This window comes from Lissotriton vulgaris, chromosome 4_1 (genome assembly GCF_964263255.1).
Source record: "Lissotriton vulgaris chromosome 4_1, aLisVul1.2, whole genome shotgun sequence".
NCBI classification, from domain to species: domain Eukaryota; kingdom Metazoa; phylum Chordata; class Amphibia; order Caudata; family Salamandridae; genus Lissotriton; species Lissotriton vulgaris.
The window spans coordinates 1,999,966,454-1,999,991,388 of NC_141691.1; the positions used below are offsets into that span (position 1 = coordinate 1,999,966,454).

Consider the following 24,935-nt stretch of genomic DNA (forward strand, 5'->3'; position numbering starts at 1 on the left):
ATGGAATCCATTTTGAAGCCTGTAAACTCCCCGCACACGTGATGAGGAAAAAACCCAACTGCGCAGAAGCAAAACTCAGCCAGCTGGCTCCTGAAGCAAGATGCGCCTGGGAAGCTACCTAGGCCATGGGAGAAGATGCTGATATCTACCTAGCTAACGATACATTGTTTCTATACACTGTACACTCCCATTGTTTTCCATATTCCTATGCCTGGGAACGTGAACGCAAGGGGCGGGTATGAAAAATTACATATTCATTGTGGGAACACAGAATTATAGGTGGTAACCATGACATAACCACCTCTCCTGACCAATCATAAGTTGGGAACTTGTCACTTGCAACATTTGTGGGTGGTCTAGGGGTCCCAAAAGGGTATAACTAGCCTAGCTTAGCTTAAAGAAATTGTCCGACTTGTCCGAGTAGCAGACCTGTCACTGACCCTACGAACTCTACAGGTGATTGATACAGAGCGCTGCGGAGCACTCTGTCCACACTTTCCACAAACTCCAAGGGGTGGAAATAGTCCTAAGTGTTGGCGAAGCACTTTGCTGGGAAATTCGAAAACCCAATCGGGGTTACTGGCGGATTCTGTGCAGAAGAGGGGGTAACGCAGGCGTTGCATCCGAGGCTGCAGGGGTTGGTCGTGCCCTTTGGTGAGCCCAGTCCTGACCCAAATCCTGAGGGGTATCCTGTCCTGACTGTCCGTGAGCTGTACCTGCTCACCCTTTGGTATTCCTGAATCCTTGAGGGTCCTTGTCCCCGAGCTTGTCCCAACTGACCCGTGGCCAGGGTTAGTCTTCATTCCCGTCCTAGGTAAATATTCTATGTGGGTGTCCGTCTGACTATACTCTCACCTTTCCTCTTCATAATAAAGCACTCTTGCCTGTGATATTGCCCTATCACCTTTAAGTGATTTATATGCAAATGTTTATTAGTGATGTTCCACTTCTCTCCCTACCTGTAGGATATTATTAAAATTGTCATATTATGTTAGTGTGTTCCATTTTCCCTTCCCTTTAGAGTTTGGTTGCCGTGGACTTAGTAAGAATAGCATAAAGTTTAGAATAAAATTATTAGTGCACCTGTTAGGCCCTTCTTATGTCCCTTGCCTTAGTTTAAGCCTGTTTTGAATAGAGTGTTCCCTGATACTCATACTCTGTAGTATTTCCTAAATACTCTAATGGTACTTGCCCTAATCCATAGTTACATTGTGGCTTTAATTCTAATCATTGATGTACTGATTTGTATTTGCCTCATTATCCTGGCATATTCATTCTAAACATTCTTATATAAAACTTTGAAAACCCATCAGGTGTCTGTGGTCATTATACATTATAAAGTGTGGATAAATGTACTAAGTGTATAAAGGTTCTCCTTCTTTTAGGAATCTTGTTACCTGTCCACTGCTAGCTCCTGGTCCATCAGGAGTAATGTGCCTGTGGTAAGTCAGGTACATGAATAGTAAGTGGTGTGAGAGTCGCCCCCCTAATTACTCATAGTAGGGTGTGGAAAAATCACCCGGTTCACGCAAACACTGTCATCTGTATGCACGCCAGGGCCCAGTGCGTGGAAATTGGGGAAAAGGTGACCCGGGTGAACTGCGCGCTCTATCAGTAATTTTCTGGTAGCAGTAGTATGGTTAGGACTAGTTAAGATAGGTAGACAAGATAATTAAATAAATAAACTGTGAAAATAAAAAGTGCTGCTAAAAAATTTTTTTTTATATTGATTGCATTGCTTCAAATATTACGCAAATGTTTTAAGGATTTTATATATATGTAAATGATTATTGTATTGCTGCTATAAGTATTATATGTAATATTAACAAAATTGTATGTGAGCGTTCAGTGTAGTCCGAATCCCCGGGGAAGTCTATAGCTAACGGTGAGCAGAATCCGGTTAGCTGATGAGGTCGCATGTCGTGAGTTATTAGTGCATGGTTAGGAAGGACCGGAAGCACTAATTAGGGGCTTTTTGTATCTGAATAAATGATAGCCACGAGTCCTTTAGTAAAACTTCCATTGTGATATCTCCTAGCCAGGGGCACATGCGGAAGGAGTAATAGGGTCTCCGAGGCTTGACTGGTAAGCAAGGTAGTCCGCTGGTGAAAGCCTGACTTAGTATATATCCCGGAAAGAAGTGGATGAGTCAGAGGAGTAGCAGGTTCTATATTGCTCGTGTGGGAGGTTAGAGAAGTCTATCCAGAGTGAATGAAAAGTAGACAGAAGTGGTTTACTTGTAGTGAGAGAAAATTTTTCTTTCTATTTAGAACACTCAGACACTGCGGCGAACGTTGCGTGTTGGTAACTAAAATTTGCACTCGCACTTTAGGAAAAATTCAAAGTTTACGTTACCTTGTGAAGGAGGGAGTCAGTCGGAAGACTGCCCTGACGTCACTCCGCGCCGCGCTGGTATTGGTCGAGACAGCGGGCGTGTAGAGAGGCTGAAATTGTAAGGGAGGGGTGAGTGCCGGAGCGTGAGACCTCGTCTCGCGAAAGGCCGCGCACCCATTGGACAAGGATTTTTGTAGTCACAGTGTTGATTGGTTACGGCGAGATAGAAGTCGCATTAGCATTGGAAGCACAAAGGTAAACAAAATTAATCAACAGGAGCTTGAGAGGGGTTTGGAAAGGTGTATGTGGTATCCTGAATTCTTACCTAATCCACAGAACCTAGGCTTCTTTAAGGAACAGATTCTACGAGGTAGACCGCGCATAATGTACGGAGTAAAAAGAAAGATGTCTTTTGCCGATAAAATTAAGAATTTTTTTAAAACCGACAAGCCCATTAGAACGAGGGAAGGTGTGATCATTCCCCCGCCAAATACTCCTGCCTCCTTCATGATGTTTGAAAAAGGGTATCATACCTGCGTATGGTTAAAAAACTGGGTAAAGTATACTGCAGATGACGGAGTCCTAGCATTTCCTATTGACGGTACTTTTAATGGTAGGATCCTGTTTAACTTAAGAACCCGAATGAATGACCTAGATTAGCACAGTACGAAGCATTAGAAGAATGGGAAATTGAGGCTCTGGAAAGAGACAGACCCCGGATAGACAAGGGAGTAAGCAAATGGTATCCAAGGGTCCAAAAAGAAACCAAAGAGCAGAAAATGAAACAGTGGAGACAGAATATGATGGTTGAAGGGTTGTTTCCAATGATGGGGGTACTCGAACAAGAGAAAGGGAAATGTACTGAGAAAACCCGCCACCTAATGACCGTGGGGGACTCAGAAGATGAACACCTAGAGGATTTGTTGATGAAAAACCCCCCTCCCTATGTAGCAGAGTCAGAGCCTACGAGTCCACAGAACCCGTTCTCTAAAAAGCCCAGGTATCGAAGGGCCAGTGAGACCGACGTACCTGGCTCTGAAAGTAAAGCCAGTGATGGTGATGGGTTTTGCAGACCTAGTACCGCGATTCCAAATTATCGCCCTTTTGGGGAAGACCGACCGAGTATGGTCCTTCCGACTGCCCCAAATATCTATCCTACATTGGTACCTCAAGTGATGCATGACAATTCTGCAGAAAGGGTTTTGCGTGAGCGAGAAAGGGAAGCCCTGAATAAACAGCGAATTGAGTTGATTCAGACCATAGCTCAGATAAATCCCAGTCCGGATTCACTGACTATCCCAGTAACTATCGGTCCAGCCATACCTCTTTATGGGGATAGACTGGCTAGTCCAAGAACTCCTATTATAACCCCAATTGTACAAACCCCTACCATTCCTCCCCCGAGAAAAGAGCCGCTCATAGTCGATGATCAAGAAAGTGAATGTGAATCTGTAATATCCCTAATGGATCTGCCTATCAGGGAACCTGGAACCAGTGTACCAAGGGCAAGAACTCAGGCTAGGACGAAGGAGGTCCTGATTGAAACGACTTCAGGGGTCAGAAGTGCCACTGTAGTTTCTCCAGAAGAATTGGATAGATGGACCAAAGAGTTAGAAAAGGACACCCCCCAACCAAAACCCTTAGAGATCTATAGACTAAGGATAGAAATAGAGGAACTAATGGCTGGTAACGTAGGATTGGACCGGTTAAACTCCTTTAGTGATGACGAGTTACTGTTCATCAGCAAACACCTTACCCGAAACACTAGACTGCTCCATGAGAGATTGACAGACACTGCCACAGACATAGGAATTGATGTTAGCCGTTCAAAAGTCCTTCAGAAACCCTACAGAGCAGATTTTTCCGACAAAGACTTATAGAATATGAATATGGCAGGAAAACAAACCCAGATAAAAGAATTGTTGAAGCTCCTACAGAAATGGGGGGATGTAGAAAAATGGAAAACCCGGTGGGCGAAGAAAAAGGAAGATAGTAGGGCTAAATCCATGACTTCAGAATACGTGCTGAAAGAAGTAGGTCCCACAGAGAAATTGTGTCCCATGAGAGAAGTACCTGGGGGAAAATATGTCCATGTCCCTTGGTCCCGACAAGACATTGTGTCATTTACTAATGACTTTCCAAAATCACGGGAGAAACCAGTTGACTGGTACAGACAAGTTGAACGCTTCATAAAAGTTCAGAAATGCCTTCTGAAAGACCTGGATGGGTTTTTCGACATTGTGGTGCCTGTAGATTTATGGACTGAGTGCAAAATTGAAATTGATTCGCCCAATGATGAATATGCGAGAGACGCAAAAACCGGAGCCCCCTCACCTGAAGTAATGAGGAAGTATGAGCAAGTCATACAATACCTAAAGAAAAAGGTGCCCGCAAAAGAAACTGATTGGACCCGGATAGATAGAACTACCCAAGAACGCGATGAAACCGTCCACTCCTTTTATGAAAGGTTACTGCAGGTGTTCAAAACCTACAGTGGAATTGATAATGTGGACATGAAGGACATGACCCATTTCAGTTATAGATTCGTGTTAGGATTAAGACCTGAAATATCCCAGTGGATTCGAGATAATAAAATCAGTTGGCAGGGAAAGCCCATAGATGATGTCCTCAAGTATGCCAAGTACTGCGAGGATGAGATAGAAAACAAGAAGAAAGCCCTCAAGGAGAAGGTCATGTGGGCACAGGTGAAATTGGCTGAACAGCAGGAAAAACAGTTAAGTAAATTGAATACTAATAATAATGCCCAAAATTCCAATGCTGGGGGAGGAGGGAAACCCCGGGTAAAAATGAGTCGGGAGGAGGCTATGAAAAAGTTCCCTTGCCACGGGTGCGGTCAGATAGGGCATTGGAGAGACAAGTGTCCACATTTGCAGGCCAGTAATGCCCCCGTAAATGGTTTAAATCCACAGGTGCAGAAAGAGGGGACAAGAAAGAACCAGCAACAGGTAAAGCTGCCTCCAGTGCCTCGCGCTCCTAGACCGAATTATAAGAATTAGGGTCAGCAGAATGAAAGGGCCGAGGTATGGGAAGGAGAGAATGAGAGAAATGCCACAATTCCGCAGTCTTTGTTAAATATTCTTTTCTCTGTGATGATCAAGATTGACGGGGCCTGAGGGGGGAGGACAAGGAGTGCGTACTTGGCGCCTCCTTACCGGTAGACCAGACTGGACCATACATTGAAGGAAAGGTTGAGGGAAAAGACGTCACCTTTTTGTTGGACACTGGTGCTACCCGTTCTACTGTGAGAACAGTGGACATTCCTAACCTACCCCTCTCGGGAGAAGCAATCCAAGTAGTGGGTGTCTCCAATCAGATAATCAGTACTCCGGTAACTGAACCCATGGAGATTTCCATAGGAAATTTCAAGGAAATGCACAGATTTGTGGTCTGTGACTCCAGTCCCGTGAACCTGTTAGGACGAGATTTGTTGTGCAAAATGAACTGTACTATCTTTTGCACACCAAATGGTGTCGAAATTCAGACCCCAGATGAAGATGGCCTGTACAAATTGATGTTAGTAAGACCTGACGCCGAAATTAGACCCCTGTCTATTGAAGACCTTCCTGAAGAATTACAGTCAAAAGTGGTACCTGATGTATGGGATTTCACAGGAAGAGATGTAGGCTTAATGGCAAATGTAGATCCAGTTAAAATAGCCATAAAAACAAATGCTGTGTACCCAAGAACCAGACAGTATAAAATGAGTGCAGAAGTAAAGGCTGGAGTCGCAATTGAAATAAACAGATTACTTGAAGCAAACATCATACAGGAAGTAATGAGCAGTCCCTGTAATTCGCCCATAATTGGAATTAAAAAGCCTAGCGGGAAGTACCGGGTAGTGCAGGATCTGCGCAAGGTTAACCAAATTGTTGTACCTTGCTGTCCCATTGTGCCCAATCCCGCAGTGATACTGTATCAGATTCCTTGGAATGCGGAATGGTTCACTGTCATTGACTTGTGCCATGCATTCTTTTCCATCCCATTGCATCCTGAAAGCAAGTTCCTTTTTAGTTTTGAATTTGACAGCCATGTCTATGTCTGGAATCGTGTCCCCCAAGGGTACACCGAAAGTCCATCGATTTTCAACCAGATCCTAAAGAGATGCCTTGAATCTTTAGTACTGCCAAGAAAGTCTGTTCTGGTACAGAACATAGACGACCTTCTGGTGGCGTCTCAAAGTCAAACTGACTGTGTCACTGATACCATTGCCTTGCTGAATCACTTAGGAAAGGAAGGACATAAAGTATCACCAGATAAATTACAGTTCTGTAGGAACTCAGTGAAATATCTGGGGCACCAGATAGAGAAAGGGATCCGAAAAGTCACTACAGGGAGGATCAAGATAATTCAAACTATGGACCTGCCCAGAACTTAGAAAGAAGTGAGAATGTTCCTAGGAGTTGTAGGATACTGCAGACAATGGATTGAGGGATTCGCAGCTCTAGCCAAACCCCTGATAAAAATGACCAAGAAGGGAGTGGAAGACCCAGTCAGTTGGGACGAAGAAAGCATGTCCGCTTGGGTAAAATTGCGAAATTGTCTGTGCTCAGCTCCTGCATTAGGAATGCCTGATTATTCCAAGAACTTCGAACTGTTCTGTGACACCAGAGACAATTGTGCGCTCTCAGTCCTGACACAAGAGCATGGGCTGATCAGGCGTCCCGTGGCCTACTTTTCGGCCACTTTAGATCCAGTGGCTGCTGGATTACCAGGATGCCTGAAAGCAGTAGCTGCTACTTGCATTAGTCTGGAACAGAGTGAAAACATTGTGATGGGACATCCTGTCACCGTATATGTTCCACATTCTGTTGTGATATTACTGACCAGAACAAAGACCCAGTATCTCACTCCTAGTCGGCTGACTAAATATGAGAGAATTCTAGTTGGTGCCGAGAATGTAATTATTTCCCGGTGCAATGTCTTGAACCCTGCAACCCTGTTGCCTATTCCTCTGGATGTCGAAGCCGAGGATGAAATGGAGCATAACTGCATAGATTTAACAGAGTTTAGCACTAAGCCACGTCCTGATATCAAAGAAATAGCCTTACTCGATGAGGATATTATGATGTTTGTGGATGGCTCATGCTTAAGACATGAAGATGGAGGTTTAAGTGCTGCCTATGCCGTAGTCACATTGGCGACAACCCTGGAAGCATCTTACCTATGCGAAGTAAAATCTGCACAGGTAGCAGAACTAATCGCATTGACAAGAGCTTGTAAGCGGGGGAAAAACAAAAGAGTAACTGTTTATACCGACAGCCAGTACTGTTATGGGGTTGTTCATGACTTCGGCCAACTATGGTTACAAAGAGAATTCATGACTTCCTCAGGTACCCCTATCAGAAATGGAAAGGTGGTACAGAACTTGCTGGAAGCAATTCAATTGCCCAAAGAATTGGCTGTGGTCAAGTGTGCGGCCCACAGATCTGGAAATGATGATGTGACAGCCGGAAATCGATACGCTGACCAAATTGCCCAGTTTTGTGCTCGACACAAAATGTCCCTCCAAATTGGATTATGGGGTGGTGGAAACAGCTGCCAACTGATGTTGTTTGAAAGTGTATCTACATGGGAGGAATTGAGAGACTTACAACAGGCAACAGACAGGGAAGAAAAGGGCAGATGGAGGACGAATGAATGCCGAATCAGGAATGATGGTGTGGTGGTTGACCCCTCTGGTGTGCCTGTACTGCCAGACAGCCTGGTAGACCCCATGGTCAGAATGATACATGAACCCACATATATGGGAAGGGATGCAATGTGTTGTGTGTTCGAAAAGGTATTCTATAATTCAAAATTCAGGAACCAAGCGGAAAAACTTTGCCAGAGGTGCCTAGTGTGCCAGCAATTCAACGCAGGAAAGAGGACGGTAGTAGAACAAAGTACGATTGGAAAGGCAGAAGGTCCCTTTGTCAGGATGCAGGCGGACTTTATAACATTGCCCAAGTGCAAGGAATATAGATATGTCCTGGTCATAGTTTGCCTGTTTTCCAGGTGGGTGGAGGCTTACCCAGCAAAGAAAAATGATGCCATAACTGTAGCTAAATTGTTACTTAGGGAACTGATACCTAGATATGGAATTCCAGAGACTATCGAAACAGACCAAGGTGGGCATTTCTCAAACGAGATCCTCAAAGAACTCTGTACAGCATTTAAAATGGAGCAAAGGCTGCACTGTGCATATCATCCAGAGGCTTCTGGAATAGTTGAACAGATAAATGGTATGATCAAGTCCAGACTGGCGAAGATGTGTGATTCAACCAAAATGAACTGGATAGAAGCTTTGCCCCTTGTGCTGATGAGTTTGAGAAGTATTCCAAACCGAAAAACAGGCCTGAGCCCCCATGAAGTGCTAATGGGGAGAGTGATGCGACAGGCATGGGTACCTGGACACAAACTGCTTAGTATTTCTGATGATTTGGTACTAGAATACTGCAAGCAGCTGGGTGACCAAGTGCGTTCTATCTCTCACCAGATTGGAGAGACTGCTGACGACTGGCCCAAGACTCCAGCACATAAACTGAAACCAGGTGATTGGGTGGTGTTAAAGAAACACACCCGGAAGAGTTGCCTTGGACCAAAGTGGGGAAAGCCAACACAAGTGATCCTTGTCACCACAACTGCTGTAAAGTGTGCTGGTGTACCGAAGTGGATCCATGCCAGCCACACGAAGCGGGTAACCGGAGAAAACGCGACTGAAGCTGAAGGTAGTCCAGCTGAGGAGACTCCCGAGGAGGGTCCGGATCTCGCTGACATCGAACTACTGAGCACAAGTCAAAACATTGATTGGTTCCCTGCTGACGAACAGGTTCTTGATCCAATATGAACCAGAAAATATTCCTACCTAGATAGTGAGTGGGATAGTGAAGGTGAGACAGAATTAGAGGACGAAGGTCAGGTCAACGAGACTCATATCAAACCTGATCAGGAAGTAGGCCAAGTAGGGACAGATCAAGTCATCGATACTCCTCCTGAAACTCCAGAATCTGGAAAGGGTCAGATAGTGGTTAAAGTTGAAGTTCATGCGGAAGAAAATCAAGGGATCGAAGTGCATGAACAGGAACAGATAGATATAGACGAACGTGTTCAGGAAGCAGAAACCAGATCGCCTGAAAATAAAGAACAAATACAAATCCAACCTGAACAAGGCCAGCTTAGAAACCAGGCAGAAGAAATAGATGAAAGACCTGGAACTAGTCAGACAGGAAGGGAAATAGACACTGTCAAAACACAAGTGCCACAACGAAGTGAAATCAAGAGAGTTCACGAGGAAGGTCAAGTTTCCTCGACCACTGAAAGCCACAAGAGTAAGGGTGAACCCCGATACATTAAAAGACTGAGACTCCGAATAAAGGCAGTTGAGGAAAAACTAAAAGACCGAAAAAGGGCTGAAAGTGAAAGGAAAGAAGCCCGAGGCAAGTCTCACAGAAAAAGCGACAGAGTAAAGAAACAGAACAGGTTGTATCGGAGCCCTGAATGGACTTACTTGGTGTTGGAAGAAATTGACGAGCCCAACCACAGTGGCAAAAGTGACGAAGAGTCCATTGCTGATCGGAGTTCTGACGAAGACCCTCCCTGAAACACACCTAAGTGAGCCTCTGGTGTAAAGAAACAAAGAGGGGTCGAAATACCACCTGTAAGCTATAATGTCTGATTCGAGTGTCAATGGAAGATCCAGATTTAGTTGTTGCAAAACCTGCTGTAAAGTATGCTTATGTAGTGTAGCAATGTTGATAGTGATATGGATAGGACTAACAGTCTTTATACCCTTTATGATAAGTAAAGATCCTAACTTGTACCCTACTGAACCAATGATGTTAGACTCAGAAGTTGTACAGACTGAAGAAACACCACGAAGCTTAGAAAAACGAGACAATACAGTTAGCCTGAGACAAACACGACATAAATTAGAAGCATCAGATGAGGGTGGACCACATTTTCACCACATGAGAAACAGGACACACTTAAATGTCTTTGCTAACCTTTTAGTGCACTATGTAGAAGCTATGGAAATAGAAGATTGTTATGTTTGCATGAAGCTACCTCCTGTAGCTGAAGGCGTAACATATCACCATTTACCCCTGACCTACGGAATTTCCTGTAGTATACTAGCAAGCTTATTCTATAGAAGCACGTTACAGTACTATTACTCAAACACTGACGTAATATTTTCTGAACTCCCTATTTGAGGAAACCTAAACCTTGTACATATTAGAAGTGAGGTGACCCGTTACATGGGAGAATATTTCCTGACTATAGGTGAAATAGACTTAAATGAAGCTCGACAAGCTAATCTGACCTGTTCCTTACAAGAGCAGGAAAAGATGTTTATAAAAATGGCAGAGAGAAGGAGGGAAAAGTTTCAGAAAAAGGCCACTGACAAAATAGATAGAACCCCTAGGTGGGCAGAAAAGATGGAAAGCACCTCAGAAGGCGAAGCTGCTCCTGCTTTGTTGCTGGATTTTGAACGAAAAGGGAAACTCTGTCTTCATAGAGAAAAGACTAGTTATTATAACAATGTATTCATCGGTTCCAGCGAGTGGGAACATAATTATAAGGTAATTGGAGGTTGGGGTTTCAAAAATGGGTCAGAACCTGTGTTTCCCGGAATTTATTATATATGTGGGAACAAGGCTTATTTCAAATTGCCGGATCACTGGTATGGAAGCTGCTACTTTGGCATTGTTTTCCCAAAAATATACCATGTGAACAATGCTGCTGGAAGCAATGAAGATACTAATGGCTTAGCGCGTAGAAAACGTGAAAGTGTAGGAGAAATTGTAGGTGATATATTTAGTGCACTGATACCTGGAATGGGGGTAGTTCTGAATACTCACAGAATCTGCAAATTGTCTACAGTAGTGGATCGGTTATCAACTGACACTGCTGCCGGATTCCTGCTGGTCAATACTGAAATGGTTGCGATCTGATCAATGGTTTTACAGAATCGCCTTGCTCTTGACACCTTATTGGCAAAAGAGGGCGGAGTCTGCAGGATGCTGAAGGCGCAACATTGTTGCACCTACATACCTGATAAAAGTATCGAACTTAAGAAATATGTAAGGAACATAACTAATTTGGAAAAAGAACTCAAACCATTAGAGGTTGACAGTGCCTGGAAGAGACTGACTGATGGTCTCTCCTCTGTAGGTAGTTGGTTTTCTAACTTAGGTAAAAGTCTTCTGTGGAAAATATTGATGCCAATAGCTGGAATGGGTGTGGCTGTACTGATCATATTCATCTGCTGTAAATGTCAAAAATGCAAAAAGTACACTGTGAATAAGAAAGGAGTGAAGAGAAATGTTGATGAGCTAGAATTAGAAGAATTAAGAAACCAGATTTATAAAAAGGCCAAAAATCATCACTCTCATAGAGAAGCTGAAAGAAAACTCAACAATAAATTTATTGAAATAGAGATGAACGAATTGGAAGAATGAAGTTGGCATCTGTTTCCTTTATAGTGATGATAGTAAATATCATCAAAGAGGGGATTGATGGAGCAAGGATTCGCACGTAAAGCGACTTGCTCTTATTCAAGAACCTCGCCTAACTTGTAATAATATTAATTCAACCTGTCCGTCATTTATTTCGCCTTTTTCCCCAACACGCGGGTGTCCTTAGGAGGCTTGCCTATGTGTTTTTCCGTAATAACACAGCTTGCACTACTGAATGGCCGCTTCGCAGAAAATCCAGTCTGCGCATGCGTCGGTCATACCCATGTGATGTGACGCACTTGCATTTTGGAGGGAGCTTGTTGCTCATGCGCATTGTTACTGAAAATGGCCGCTTATGTCTAACCATGCTCTCTGCCCACTCCTGCTGCTTTTTTTGCATCTGTCTTTTTCGCATTAACCTTAATGCTATAGTTAATATAAAGTAAGGGGTGCAGTGAAGAATTACCTGGTATACAGTGTATTCATTTTTTCTGTGTTTCTAATTTGTTTTTGCTTACTTTTCATGTATTACGCATCCATGGGCTGGGGTCGGGAGATGGAATCCATTTTGAAGCCTGTAAACTCCCCGCACACGTGATGAGGAAAAAACCCAACTGCGCAGAAGCAAAACTCAGCCAGCTGGCTCCTGAAGCAGGATGTGCCTGGGAAGCTACCTAGGCCATGGGAGAAGATGCTGATATCTACCTAGCTAACGATACATTGTTTCTATACACTGTACACTCTCATTGTTTTCCATATTCCTATGCCTGGGAACGTGAACGCAAGGGGCGGGTATGAAAAATTACATATTCATTGTGGGAACACAGATTTATAGGTGGTAACCATGACATAACCACCTCTCCTGACCAATCATAAGTTGGGAACTTGTCACTTGCAACATTTGTGGGTGGTCTAGGGGTCCCAAAAGGGTATAACTAGCTTAGCTTAGCTTAAAGAAATTGTCCGACTTGTCCGAGTAGCAGACCTGTCACTGACCCTACGAACTCTATAGGTGATTGATACAGAGCGCTGCGGAGCACTCTGTCCACACTTTCCACAAACTCCAAGGGGTGGAAATAGTCCTAAGTGTTGGCGAAGCACTTTGCTGGGAAATTCGAAAACCCAATCGGGGTTACTGGCGGATTCTGTGCAGAAGAGGGGGTAACGCAGGCGTTGCATCCGAGGCTGCAGGGGTTGGTCGTGCCCTTTGGTGAGCCCAGTCCTGACCCAAATCCTGAGGGGTATCCTGTCCTGACTGTCCGTGAGCTGTACCTGCTCACCCTTTGGTATTCCTGAATCCTTGAGGGTCCTTGTCTCCGAGCTTGTCCCAACTGACCCGTGGCCAGGGTTAGTCTTCATTCCCGTCCTAGGTAAATATTCTATGTGGGTGTCCGTCTGACTATACTCTCACCTTTCCTCTTCTTAATAAAGCACTCTTGCCTGTGATATTGCCCTATCACCTTTAAGTGATTTATATGCAAATGTTTATTAGTGATGTTCCACTTCTCTCCCTACCTGTAGGATATTATTAAAATTGTCATATTATGTTAGCGTGTTCCATTTTCCCTTCCCTTTAGAGTTTGGTTGACGTGGACTTAGTAAGAATAGCATAAAGTTTAGAATAAAATTATAAGTGCACCTGTTAGGCCCTTCTTATGTCCCTTGCCTTAGTTTAAGCCTGTTTTGAATAGAGTGTTCCCTGATACTCATACTCTGTAGTATTTCCTAAATACTCTAATGGTACTTGCCCTAATCCATAGTTACATTGTGGCTTTAATTCTAATCATTGATGTACTGATTTGTATTTGCCTCATTATCCTGGCATATTCATTCTAAACATTCTTATATAAAACTTTGAAAACCCATCAGGTGTCTGTGGTCATTATACATTATAAAGTGTGGATAAATGTACTAAGTGTATAAAGGTTCTCCTTCTTTTAGGAATCTTGTTACCTGTCCACTGCTAGCTCCTGGTCCATCAGGAGTAATGTGCCTGTGGTAAGTCAGGTACATGAATAGTAAGTGGTGTGAGAGTCACCCCCCTAATTACTCATAGTAGCGTGTGGAAAAATCACCCGGTTCACGCAAACACTGTCATCTGTATGCACGCCAGGGCCCAGTGCGTGGAAATTGGGGAAAAGGTGACCCGGGTGAACTGCGCGCTCTATCTAAGTTTAGTTACTATTATTGTAACCTGCTGTAACCCTCGTACATAGCTGCCACGGTTTCAGATTCCTTATGAGTGACCTTTCCCTAATTTCAGTGTAATTATGAGTGACTTTCAATGACTATGAGTGACAATTTCGTGCGACCAGCATAAAGTCACCCACACTTAGTGGTAGCATGGCACAGCCCACAGCCTAGGACGGACACCTGTTGCCAAGTGGGGCTGCAGAGAAACAATAAATTAAACAAAGATTCCCTGCCTAAGCCAGCCTGCGCCTCCCTGGCTGTCAATCATTCACATTAATGGTCTGTCCTGGCTGTCAATCATTCACATTAATGGTCTGTCCAGGCTCTCTGTCACGTGGGACTCGAGGACAACTATAAGATGTAAGAGGGGCCACAGCGGGGATCTTCTCCCTGTACAGTTCTCCAAACAGGCCCCTCTTTTACTGCAGTTTAGACTGGCCAAGTTGTTGTGTTTTGCGGCTGGACATCCACAACTTTTTAATTACATGGTTTGAGCAGGGGGTGATTTTTTAAATTAATTAGGCGAGTGTGTGGTTTTGTGTTTCGGTATTCAAATCTCTGAAGTTCATTAGGCTTGCATCTGAGTTTTTATGATATCAGGATATTTCCACCTCATAATATATTGAGATTCCTATTCCTCCCGTTGTACACTAGCGTCATCTTGAGGCCTATGAAAAACAAGCTCAGCTTTTATGCGTCCATTCAGCAATGCGAGAAACTGGAACTACACGGTTTTATTGCACTTCAGGACACCTTTCTTTTGCGTGACACTCCGTCTCAGGCATTGTGGTAATGTGGGGGAATTACCGCCAATGCGATATTCTAATGCGAGATGCTTGCACGTGGCAGGGCTGCTTGTATCCTGCTTGTTGTAGAGCACTCTGATGCCTTCAGGCCATGTAAAATTGCAAAACTGAATAAATATATCCATTCCCTGACCCCTGGCCCCCCCAACTCTGGCCGGGGATGTAACAACACAGTAAGGCAGAGGCAGGGTCAGGGTCCTAGAGACCTGACTCTAGGCATCTAAAGTTGATTGGCTGTTGTGTAGGTTCTTATTACTTATTGTTCATAATTTTGTGTATTTACTTTTAATGACACAAGCTGTTGCAAGACATAGAACCCTGTAGTATGTCATAGGGGTTCTCGGTCGATGCATTCATTTTGTCCATTCTGCCTCGACCTGGAAGCCGTGCTTCCTGGCATCTGCCTCTTCTACTATGTTAAACTTAAACAATAAAGCTTGGATTTACAAGCAACTTGAATTAGAAGGATATTTCCTCTCAAAAATTGGCGACGATTGGACATGGACCATTTTCCTGCTATTTTCATCCGACAATTTGAAAGGAAAATATATTTGACGACTATTGCTGTGCTGAACTACAACTTTACCAGCATAGAAGTCAACGTTTTGACATTATTCCTTACTATTGGCTATGGGTTTCTATCCTGCAACTCAACGCAGAAGATAACATTTTTAACAAGCCTTCCAAGGTAAGAGTACCTTATAACAAGTTGGCCGACCGTTATCTACCGCCTTGCACTGCGTCTTTCAACTACCGACGCAGTTACAGCCTCGAGCTTTGCCTCGCGTACTGCTTGACGTAGGGGAGCGTACGGGGTCAACAAGGGAACGCGATAAGGTCAGCACATTACGTGACCCGGCGTAGCAGCCATTTTCAGCGTCTCATTCACGGACAACAGATTAAACAGGAGTTCATCGTAAAGAGCATTAAAGCTCAGCTCGAGGTGAATCCTGAAACAAAGGAAGTGCTTATTGGCTACTTTTAAGGAACGAAACAAGAACAGGTGAGATTGTTGGGGCACGACAAGGTTACGTTTAAAGAGTACATTCTAGTGACATTATTACTTTTTGAGGTATATTTTTGGGAGTTGATCCTCTTATTTGTCATTCATTTTTACTTGTTATTGTTCATCATATATAACAAGGGGATCAAAGTGATACAACAAAACATGGCACAACAGAATTTTACCATTAGTTCTCCTCATGCTTTTTGGGTTTGTGGTCCTCAGCCCAAAATAAAGTAGTTGGAGTGGAAAGAGTACCTTGTCAATTACATATGTGCTATAGATGAGGAAGGTAAAATGAAACCAGAACAAAAGAAGAGAATTTTCCTTCACTCTTTAGGCCCAGTTGGATTAAAAACGTATTCTCGCATGCCAAAAATTACTGACGTTGGTGTGGATGCCTTTGAATGCGCACTTTAAGACATGGATAAGTACTTAGCCCCAAAGGTGTGCATTGGTGTGGTAAGACACAAGTTCTTTCAGAGGAAACAAAATAAAGAGGAATTTGTAGATGAATGGCTGGATGATTTAAAGAAACTGGCTATAGATTGCAAATTTGGGGATCTCCATGGCGATCTAATTTGTGACCAACAAGTCATGCATAACAACAATTCACCTATCCAGGATCGTTTATGGGTGAACGGAGATGATCCACTGGAGAATGTATTCGCCATTATGAGAAAATCTGAGATGTCTGGGAGATGCGCAAATGTAGTTAAAGACTCAGAGAGGGACTTAGATAAGTCTTCCACAGGTGTTTTTAAATTACAGACTCTGGCTAAAAGCCAAGTTCAACAAGTTTATGGGCGTTGGTCGAACCAACCGCAAAGGAACTTAGGAAATGACAGGAAACAGGAGGAACATAGATGCTACTGCTGTGACAGCAGAGAACTTTTAGTTTTCAGCAAACTATGCCCTGCTTTAAAAAATAAATGTGGTATTTGCAGACTTTTAGGCCATTTTAGAAAAATGTATCGTAGGTGTAGTAATGTAAAGTACATATGTAATGAAGAAGAAAGTAATTAAATAGATACGAATGTGGAGGAAAATTGCATTCAGAATGTACAAGGTACTTTTGTTCTAAATGTTAGGGAGGATTCATTGAAAGGCAAACCTATTTGTGAGTTATGCTTAGGAGGCGTGACAGTAAATGTCTATGCCGACTCTGGATCACCTTACACTATTGTAAAGGAAGAGGTGCGGAGAACAAAATTTGTGGGGAAAATTGGTCATCATCCGAAAGCTGCGGATGTCAACCCTGTTAGTTTCACTGGAGAGAGGATAAACATGCTGGGGTTCAGATGGCTCATGTTCCTTTTTAAAGGGAGGTCAGCCAGAGGGAAATTGTATGTTGTCAAAGTGGGACCTTACTTATTAGGTTGGCATGATCAGAAACATTTACAAATTATATTACATCCTAATAGTGATGAAAAAGTACTGATAATGGATGAGACAACTAAATTAGGTGATGCAGTGAGTAAAACATGTCCTAATGTATTTGGTAAGGTATTAGGGGCACTGAAGGGGTTCGAACATCGGATTGTTCTCAAAGAGAATGCAGAACCTAAAGTTCCGGAACGTGTCCGACAAATGCACTGCAACAAGCCGGATCCTGAGCAAATTTCAAAGGAATCCAGAGTCACCTCTCTCTTCTCTGGAACCAGCTCTCACTGCCAGGGGCAATTCAGAAAGGTTCAAACAAATGATTGTGCTGAAATCAAAGCGCACGGAGCACTGCTCAAAGGGGCGAAAAATGTGTGAGAATGCATTTGAATTAGGGGAGGCACACTAAAATGAATTTCAGTAGCCCTCGATGTGTATTTCTTGGCTGTGTTGCATTCAATTTCGGCAGGTCAATTCCGCTGTAATTCAACAGTGGGAAAAGGCCCAGTATGTACTAAAATAGGCAGAAGTAGGTACCGTGAGCACCAAAATCTGCACCACTGCAGTGGCGCAACGAATGTTGAGGGGGCCACCCTGCCATGCACACTGAGAGGCCCCCACTCTGGATTTAATCCAGAGCTATTGGACCTGAGTACTTTGCTGAGGGGGCCCCCTGCAGCTCTGGGCCCCCACCGCACCGCGGGGCTGCAGGGGCCTGTGTTACGCCCCTGGCACCACATTCCCCTAGAAATTATAACAGATGAATATTATTACATCTATTAAATTCTGAACACGAGCTTGGATTTTATCACATGCAATAATTATCCCATTTGACTGGGGCCATTCGTACTCTGGCTCTATTGCATTTGACAGGGGCCACTCGTAATCCTCACTTTTTTCCACATTCTGTTAGCGTTAACTCTTTTGTCTTATTTACAAGGCGGCTTTAAGTCACTTAAGATGGCTAAATGCCACCTTGTAAATAATGGCCCATTTCACACAGCTCTTAGCGTAATAGGGGCATGCAATGGGTGTTGCAGTGGGCGTTCCGCCGCAACACATGTTGCTTTTTGACGTTGCCCCATATTTGCAAGGTATGGCGCAGTGCCAAAAATAAGACCAGGAAATACCTGGTCTTAAACAAGTGATACAAGGAGAAATGTTTTATTTTTCCTCGAATATTGCTCTTTCCATGTGTGCTGCATTCTACAGCACACATATATAGCGCAAATCACCTGTTAAGGTTATTTATGAACAGGTAGGTGCCACTTCCTGAATTGCCCCTGAAGGACAGGCGCATGGGTGCCTGTCCTGACGCGAGGCAGCTTATTTAGCAACAGTGCTAGGGGTAATGCAGGGGAGCACCGCATTCTTGTAACCACTGCGCATCCCTGCGTTTTGAAACGGTCGAAGCGTGGCATTACCAGTTTCGGACCAACGGGGTGCTCCGCCAGTTCATTGTAAATATGCTCTCTGTTTTAATAAGAGTCGCTACAACAAACGAAATAGCGTAGCTATCCAGTTTTTTGTTCATTTGTGGCATTTACATGTTTGCAATGTGAGTTCATGTGACATTTCAAGCTTTATGTGTGATAAATGAGTTATGGGTCTTCTTTACTAAATGTGGTGTGGGTGCTTGTCGTGAGGTAATTTCACTTTCTCTGTATGTCAAATCTGCCTGCAATGCTGAGAGAAATATGTTGCAAATATATAAAGGAGTTTTCTAAGATCCGAAATGCCATGGTAGATATGGTGATGTTGATATGGAGGAGGGCAGGTTAACGATGTGCGAGATGACGAAATAGAACTAGACCTGACATTTTTGCTGTTTTGTGTTAATAGATCGTGGGTTTATTTAAAAGCTTTGCAATGACAGAATTTCCAGCTGGAGTATAAACAAAAATTAGCATCTGTAATGAGGTCACACCCGGTTAGAGCTGGATTCTTTTTTATATTTTTATAAACACTTCCATTAAAATGTTTAATGATACTGAAATAGTACAAACTGGTGAGCATCCTTTGCAGACCTATTCAGGTACAGTCAAGTATGGTAGAGTCATCTGCATCCTGTAAGGATTCGGAATAAATTGAGTCTGTTTTGGGGGAACGGAGGGGCATATTACCAACAAGTAGCGATATTTATCGCTAAATAGGCTTAGCGACGATTTTATTATCGCTGCCTATCGCTGGATATGTGAGCGAAGAAAACATACTATTAGCAACGTTTTTCTCCATTGTGCTAAAATATCCAGCGATAGCGGCGAAATGTGTGAATTTCGCTGAGAATACAGCGATATTCACGCATTAGCGACGAAATGCTCTTAGCCATGTTATCCACCTCCCATTGGATAACATTGCTAAGAACTGGTCTAGGCAGGTGTTAGTATTTGGAGATATTCGCGCTTAGCGTGAATATTTCCAACGCTACCCCTGCCTTGCTAATAGGCGATAGCGACGTTAGCAACTGCTTTCAGTCCCTAACTGGTTGGGTACGCCCACGTTGCATGTCATTAGCGTAAACATTGCTGACATGCAAAGCGGGCCCCAAACCGCTTGCTATCGCCTAAAAGCTGTCGCTAACATCAGTTAGCGACAGCTTGCTAATAGAGCGATAGAATTATTGCCGCTTAGCGGCCGAAAACGGCCGCTAAATCGATGATAATTGCCTATCGCCCCCCTTGGTAATGTGCCCCAGGGTTCATTGTAGCTCTACTTTCTTAACTTTGATTCAGCCCTGTATTAATTCTGACAGGGCAGAAGTGCACAGTTACTGCATTGTGATGTCGTTTTCTTTAACTAGGTGTGTATTCAGCTATTCTACTAAATTGGACCACAGATGGGTAGATCCTGATGGATACAGAGGTACTGTTCCAAATCTGGGGTGCACAGCCTGCCTTGTTTTCTTTTTTTCCCACTAATTTGCTATTTGTCACAGAAAAGCAAATGTAATCAGGCTCCAGTCAGCTGGTGTCCCGGCTATGAATAAAATGAAGGGCCACCAGAGATTGTGAGCTTTCCAGCCAGATAAGCCGGGGTGCTGGTTGTGATGGATCTGTAGATGATGCAGCTTATTCTGAGGCTGGTCTTGGCCAGTGGAGTTCTGCTAGGGTGGGGATTAGGAACCACTGAATTGAGGACCTGAATGAGATGTGCTGCAGCATGTACGATGCTTTAAGAGATGGGGGCCAATGTAGACCGCGGGAGGCCACGGGGCAGGGCGTTGCCATCATCGCAATGCAAGATTCTGAGGGATCGAACTTGAACATCCGTTCTGTCATCTCTTTCTCGAAAGAACAGTTTATCTTTCTTTATGATGGGGTCCTTGGGGGTGATATGTGTAGACAGTCTGATTACCTTTGCTTTTATCTTACTAACTTAGAGTAGATCTCTGATTTTGCACCAAAGTATACTGAATCTTGATAATTACAACATCTCTGATTTGATGCATTCTTAGAAAATGTGATTTGTTTTTTCTGGGTTGTAGATATTATTTTCGCAACTTATTGTACAAATGTAGTCCTTCTTTTTGCCTTATTGAGCAAGTTTAAAATCCTCAGCATTGCCCACAAAGCATACTAGGAGAAAGATCCAAATAAGTACTTGCATTAGCCTCTGATTACTCACCATTACACAAAGATCTCTCAAATGACTTAGACCACAGGCAGATTTTTGGTTGTGGTTGAAGTTCTAAGGTGTAAACCAACTTGAATCCGAACCTGGGAGCTGCATCAAACTACACACATCAAAGAAAACATCTGAAAACTGAATTTGTCAAGCTTGCCTATAAAATAGCTGAAGGTTTTAGATGACCAGAAAATGCATAGCATAGGAGAGGGTCCTGTGTCACTGTCTCTTTCAACCCTCATAAATGACCAGAACCTATTTTTTTTACCATCAAGACTTTTAGCACTCTGAAAGAACCGAAACTAGGCAGGAAGCCCTTTAAGAACTGCAAAATAAATACATCAATAATATGCCCTAATACTCTCTGCAGTGCGGAAAAGTTACTCAGAACTGTTGAGTACAAAACTACTGTAGTCCTTCCCCTTTCAACCATTACACCGTCCAGACTCTGCCTGGCAGTACATTTATGAAGAGAGATTGCAGCATTACTGTCACCAGGACAGAAGCCTTAATTTTGTTCTTTTCTCTTTGGGACACACCTTCAGTAGGGTGATGGTCCTCACAGTAGTGTTGTCTCCTGTCTGGAGCAACCACAACAGAGGCACAAAGAGGTGTGAGCATTGTTCACCTGGCTGTCATCAGCCACACTGATGAGTTATCAGGGACAGACAGTAGGCTGGCCTCTTATAAAGGGTTCCCTTTACCTTAGAGAACAGAGATCACAGTGCCACCCTTCACCCCAACCATCTACCAAATGGCAGTGTTACCGGAAGACTAATCAGCAGCTCCTCTAAGCAAATGGCTAAACAAATTTCTAAAGGCGCCTTGTCGTCTCTCTTTCCCCAGTTCAGTGTCTAGCTCCCCTCCCTCCACCGTGAGCAATGTCAGAAATACCCTCCCACTTTATCGAAAAATCACCTCACTGCCATCTTGTGCAACAAGTCAGGCTTGGAGTATCCAAAATTGATCCAACAAGGCTTTTGCTACTCTGGCACACCCAGGGACCAAACATACATAACGTACACTTGGGATGTTAGAGCTTAGAAATAGCGCATAGAATCAGAACTTTACGCAAGTAAGTCAGTAGGTCTCCACTCCGATGACACAGGTAAAAACGTTTGGCCAATTCTAGGATACACAAAACAAGGCACACCACCCCCACAGCGTAATGTCCAAACCCATGGCAGGGACATGAGACCACTGTCTGTGCAGTGAGGGCACGCTTGATGCACCCATTCAGGTCACAATACATGTCTAAGACCATACTCATATCAAGAGACAGGCTAAATTCTCTCTGCACCCACAAGACTAGTGTGAGGTTATGGCCAAAATACAAAAAACAAGATACCATAAATACGCAGTTGGGCACTTAGGGCAGAGTACATGAGGGCCTCTGCGAAGTAGACATAAGATTGTGGACCGTCAGTGATGCATGCAGGCATGGTGAAGTTGGCCTGGAGAGGCAACCTTACAACTAAAAAACCCATCCGTGGCCTTCTTTCAAACAGGGTTCAGAATTTTTTTTAGAATTCCTGTGGCCTTGACAAAGGATTAAGCACAATATATCAAATCTCTGGGCCTGAGCTTCACACTGAGCTGTAAGGCTACTTTGATTACTGTATCTAACTCACAGGACTATATGCATACTCTAGAGAAACATAAGAGTGTAAGATCCACTATCAAGTTTTTTTACACTTAGATATCAGAAATGTCTCACAAATTCTTCTGTGCACACAATGCAGAATAGTGCACATTTGGCAGAACTTACACAGGGTTGTTATTGTTGTTATTGTTTCCGACCCGGATCTCAGCTCCTCTGAGTCGCTCAGGGCAGCAGTCGGCTCTGTTCACCACCACGACAGATCCGATGGCTTGACTTTGTCCCAAGTCCAATCTCCACCAAGGATTTAGGTCCCCATTGGTGGCAGAACAGGACTCATCAAAGTAGTTACCAGTACGTTTGCCACTCAGGGGATATGATGGCAGTCCAAGATAGCCATACTGGGTGCTTTGCGAGGCCGTCCCTTTCAGTGCCAAATTTTCACCTGAAAAATATATTCAAGAAGTTAAGAAGTGACCAAAACATGCCATATGACAGCATTCCTACAAATCAGACTTGTTGGTGTATGTTTTGAGTGTGATGTGCCACTTGTGAATGGTTTCTGCGAATTTTCTTACCATATTTCCTAAGATATCCCTCTTGGACCCCACACATTCTTAGAAATCTAAACTTCAGAGGAAAGGTATTTACAAGCATTGCTTGTTCCATCACAACAGACGCTCATGATTTATCTTTTTTCATGGATATTACTGAAAATAGTGGCAAGGCACTGATCTGATTTGAAAGATGTTGTACATCCCCTCTTTAGTCAAGAGGATGGCATTAAATACCATTTTTTGTTGTGGTTTTTAAATCCAGTAGACTTGAAAATGTTAATAGCCCTTAAAAATGCAATGGGTTGATCCAAAATGTGATGGACAGCCCATTGAGCCTATGCAAAGGAGGCCCCCAAATGGGCCAATGGCTGAAAAATGGTGATTGGAAATTCTTTATGGATGTTATGTCTATTGTATGTTTTGTAGGTGTGTGTTGTATCTGTTGTATGCGGACAAGAGGTTTGTACACACACCTAAAACCTAAAAAAGAACACAAGGCAGATGGCATTGTGAATCGAGAAGTGGAAGTGGTTGATTGTCAAGATTCAAATATTTATTCATATTTATGCCAAAAAATACATAAAAGCATGACAAACAAATAACAGATTAAAAACATCATGTGTTACCAGCGTGAAATGTTTAAAAATGAGAAAGACCAACATTTTCAATTCAAATTTAAAGTGCAAGATTTTGTGGTATAGACATGGTTGATGATACACGATTTACTAAGATAAACCTCTCGTATATTCAGTCGAACTAAGACATAGTCCTAAACCTCTCACATATGTGGTAAAACTAAAACTGAGTTAATGATCTTAATGATTAGGTTTAATTACGATAACACATTCGGTTTAAAAATGTACTAGATATAAAAAGTTTCAGATTTCATATAAACTAAAAATCTTAAAAACCCATTTATATTCTTATAAAATTGAACAAATACACTTGATACTAAATTGCACTATAATAAAAGTCATTCATGATACCAATTTGGTACAGTCCTAATACAATATGAAACCCAGTGTCAATCTTTCTCGTAACACAACCTTTCTAAGTGACTCAGGGCTAGATGTAGGTGGATAGGTTTTACCGATTCTTAAATACCTAATTTTACCGATTCGGTATTTAAGAATCGGTAAAACCTATGTAGGTAAAAAAATCGGTAAAAAATACCGATTCGGTAAGATTCGGTATTTACCGATTCGGTAAATACTGAATTGGTATTTGCTATTGAATCCTATGGGCCTTGAAGCCCATAGGATTCAATAGCAAATACTGATTCGGTATTTACCGAATCGGTAACAATACCGAATTGCCAAGGGGGACAGGGTGTCACTTTGACACCCTGTTGCACCCCTGTTTCTGGCTTGTGTGCCATGTGGCACACAGACATGCCCTAAGGGCATGTCTGTGTGCCACATGGCACAGGTGTACATGCACAGATGTGCATGTACACAAGAATTCGTTATTTACCATGCAATTGTATTGAAAGCCCTGTAGCAGTATTAATACTGCTACCTACATTGGAAACATACAGAATCGGTAATTTTACCGATCGGTATATTTACCGAATCGGTAAAATTGACCGAATCAGTAATTTTACCGATTCGGTAATTTTACTGATTCGTTAATATTACCGAATCGGTAAAATGACTGATTCTGTATGTTTTCAAGGGCCCTACATCTCCATAGCCCAATACCGGTCGGAAACGGCCGAAAATCGGTATTTTCGGCCGTTTCCGACAAGTATTGGTCTATCTACATCTGGCCCTCAGTTCTTTACGTCTCGTAATAGCGCTCTTAATATAGGTCAGGATAGCGCAACATGTGTAAACATCTGACAAGTTTCAGAAACAATTAAAAGCCTCCTGATAATAAATGAGTCTGTGTGTTAAAAATAATGGTCAGAGCACTCTTATTCTAATATCTTTCTAGAATTTGCAAAATAACAGGAAATGAATAGTCGTTTGGCTTTTCAAT

The 24,935-nt window shown here is 43.0% G+C and overlaps 1 protein-coding gene across 1 annotated transcript in view; it reads right to left on the reverse strand.

Moving 5' to 3' along the window:
• The window catches only part of LOC147724836 (fucolectin-1-like), a 169,903-nt gene that overhangs the window by 43,428 nt on the left and 101,540 nt on the right, over positions 1 to 24,935 (reverse strand). The window contains exon 3 of the mRNA XM_086918117.1: positions 22,567 to 22,843. Within this exon, the coding sequence (XP_086774243.1) occupies positions 22,567 to 22,843 (277 nt within the window). The remainder of the gene's footprint in view (positions 1 to 22,566; positions 22,844 to 24,935) is intronic.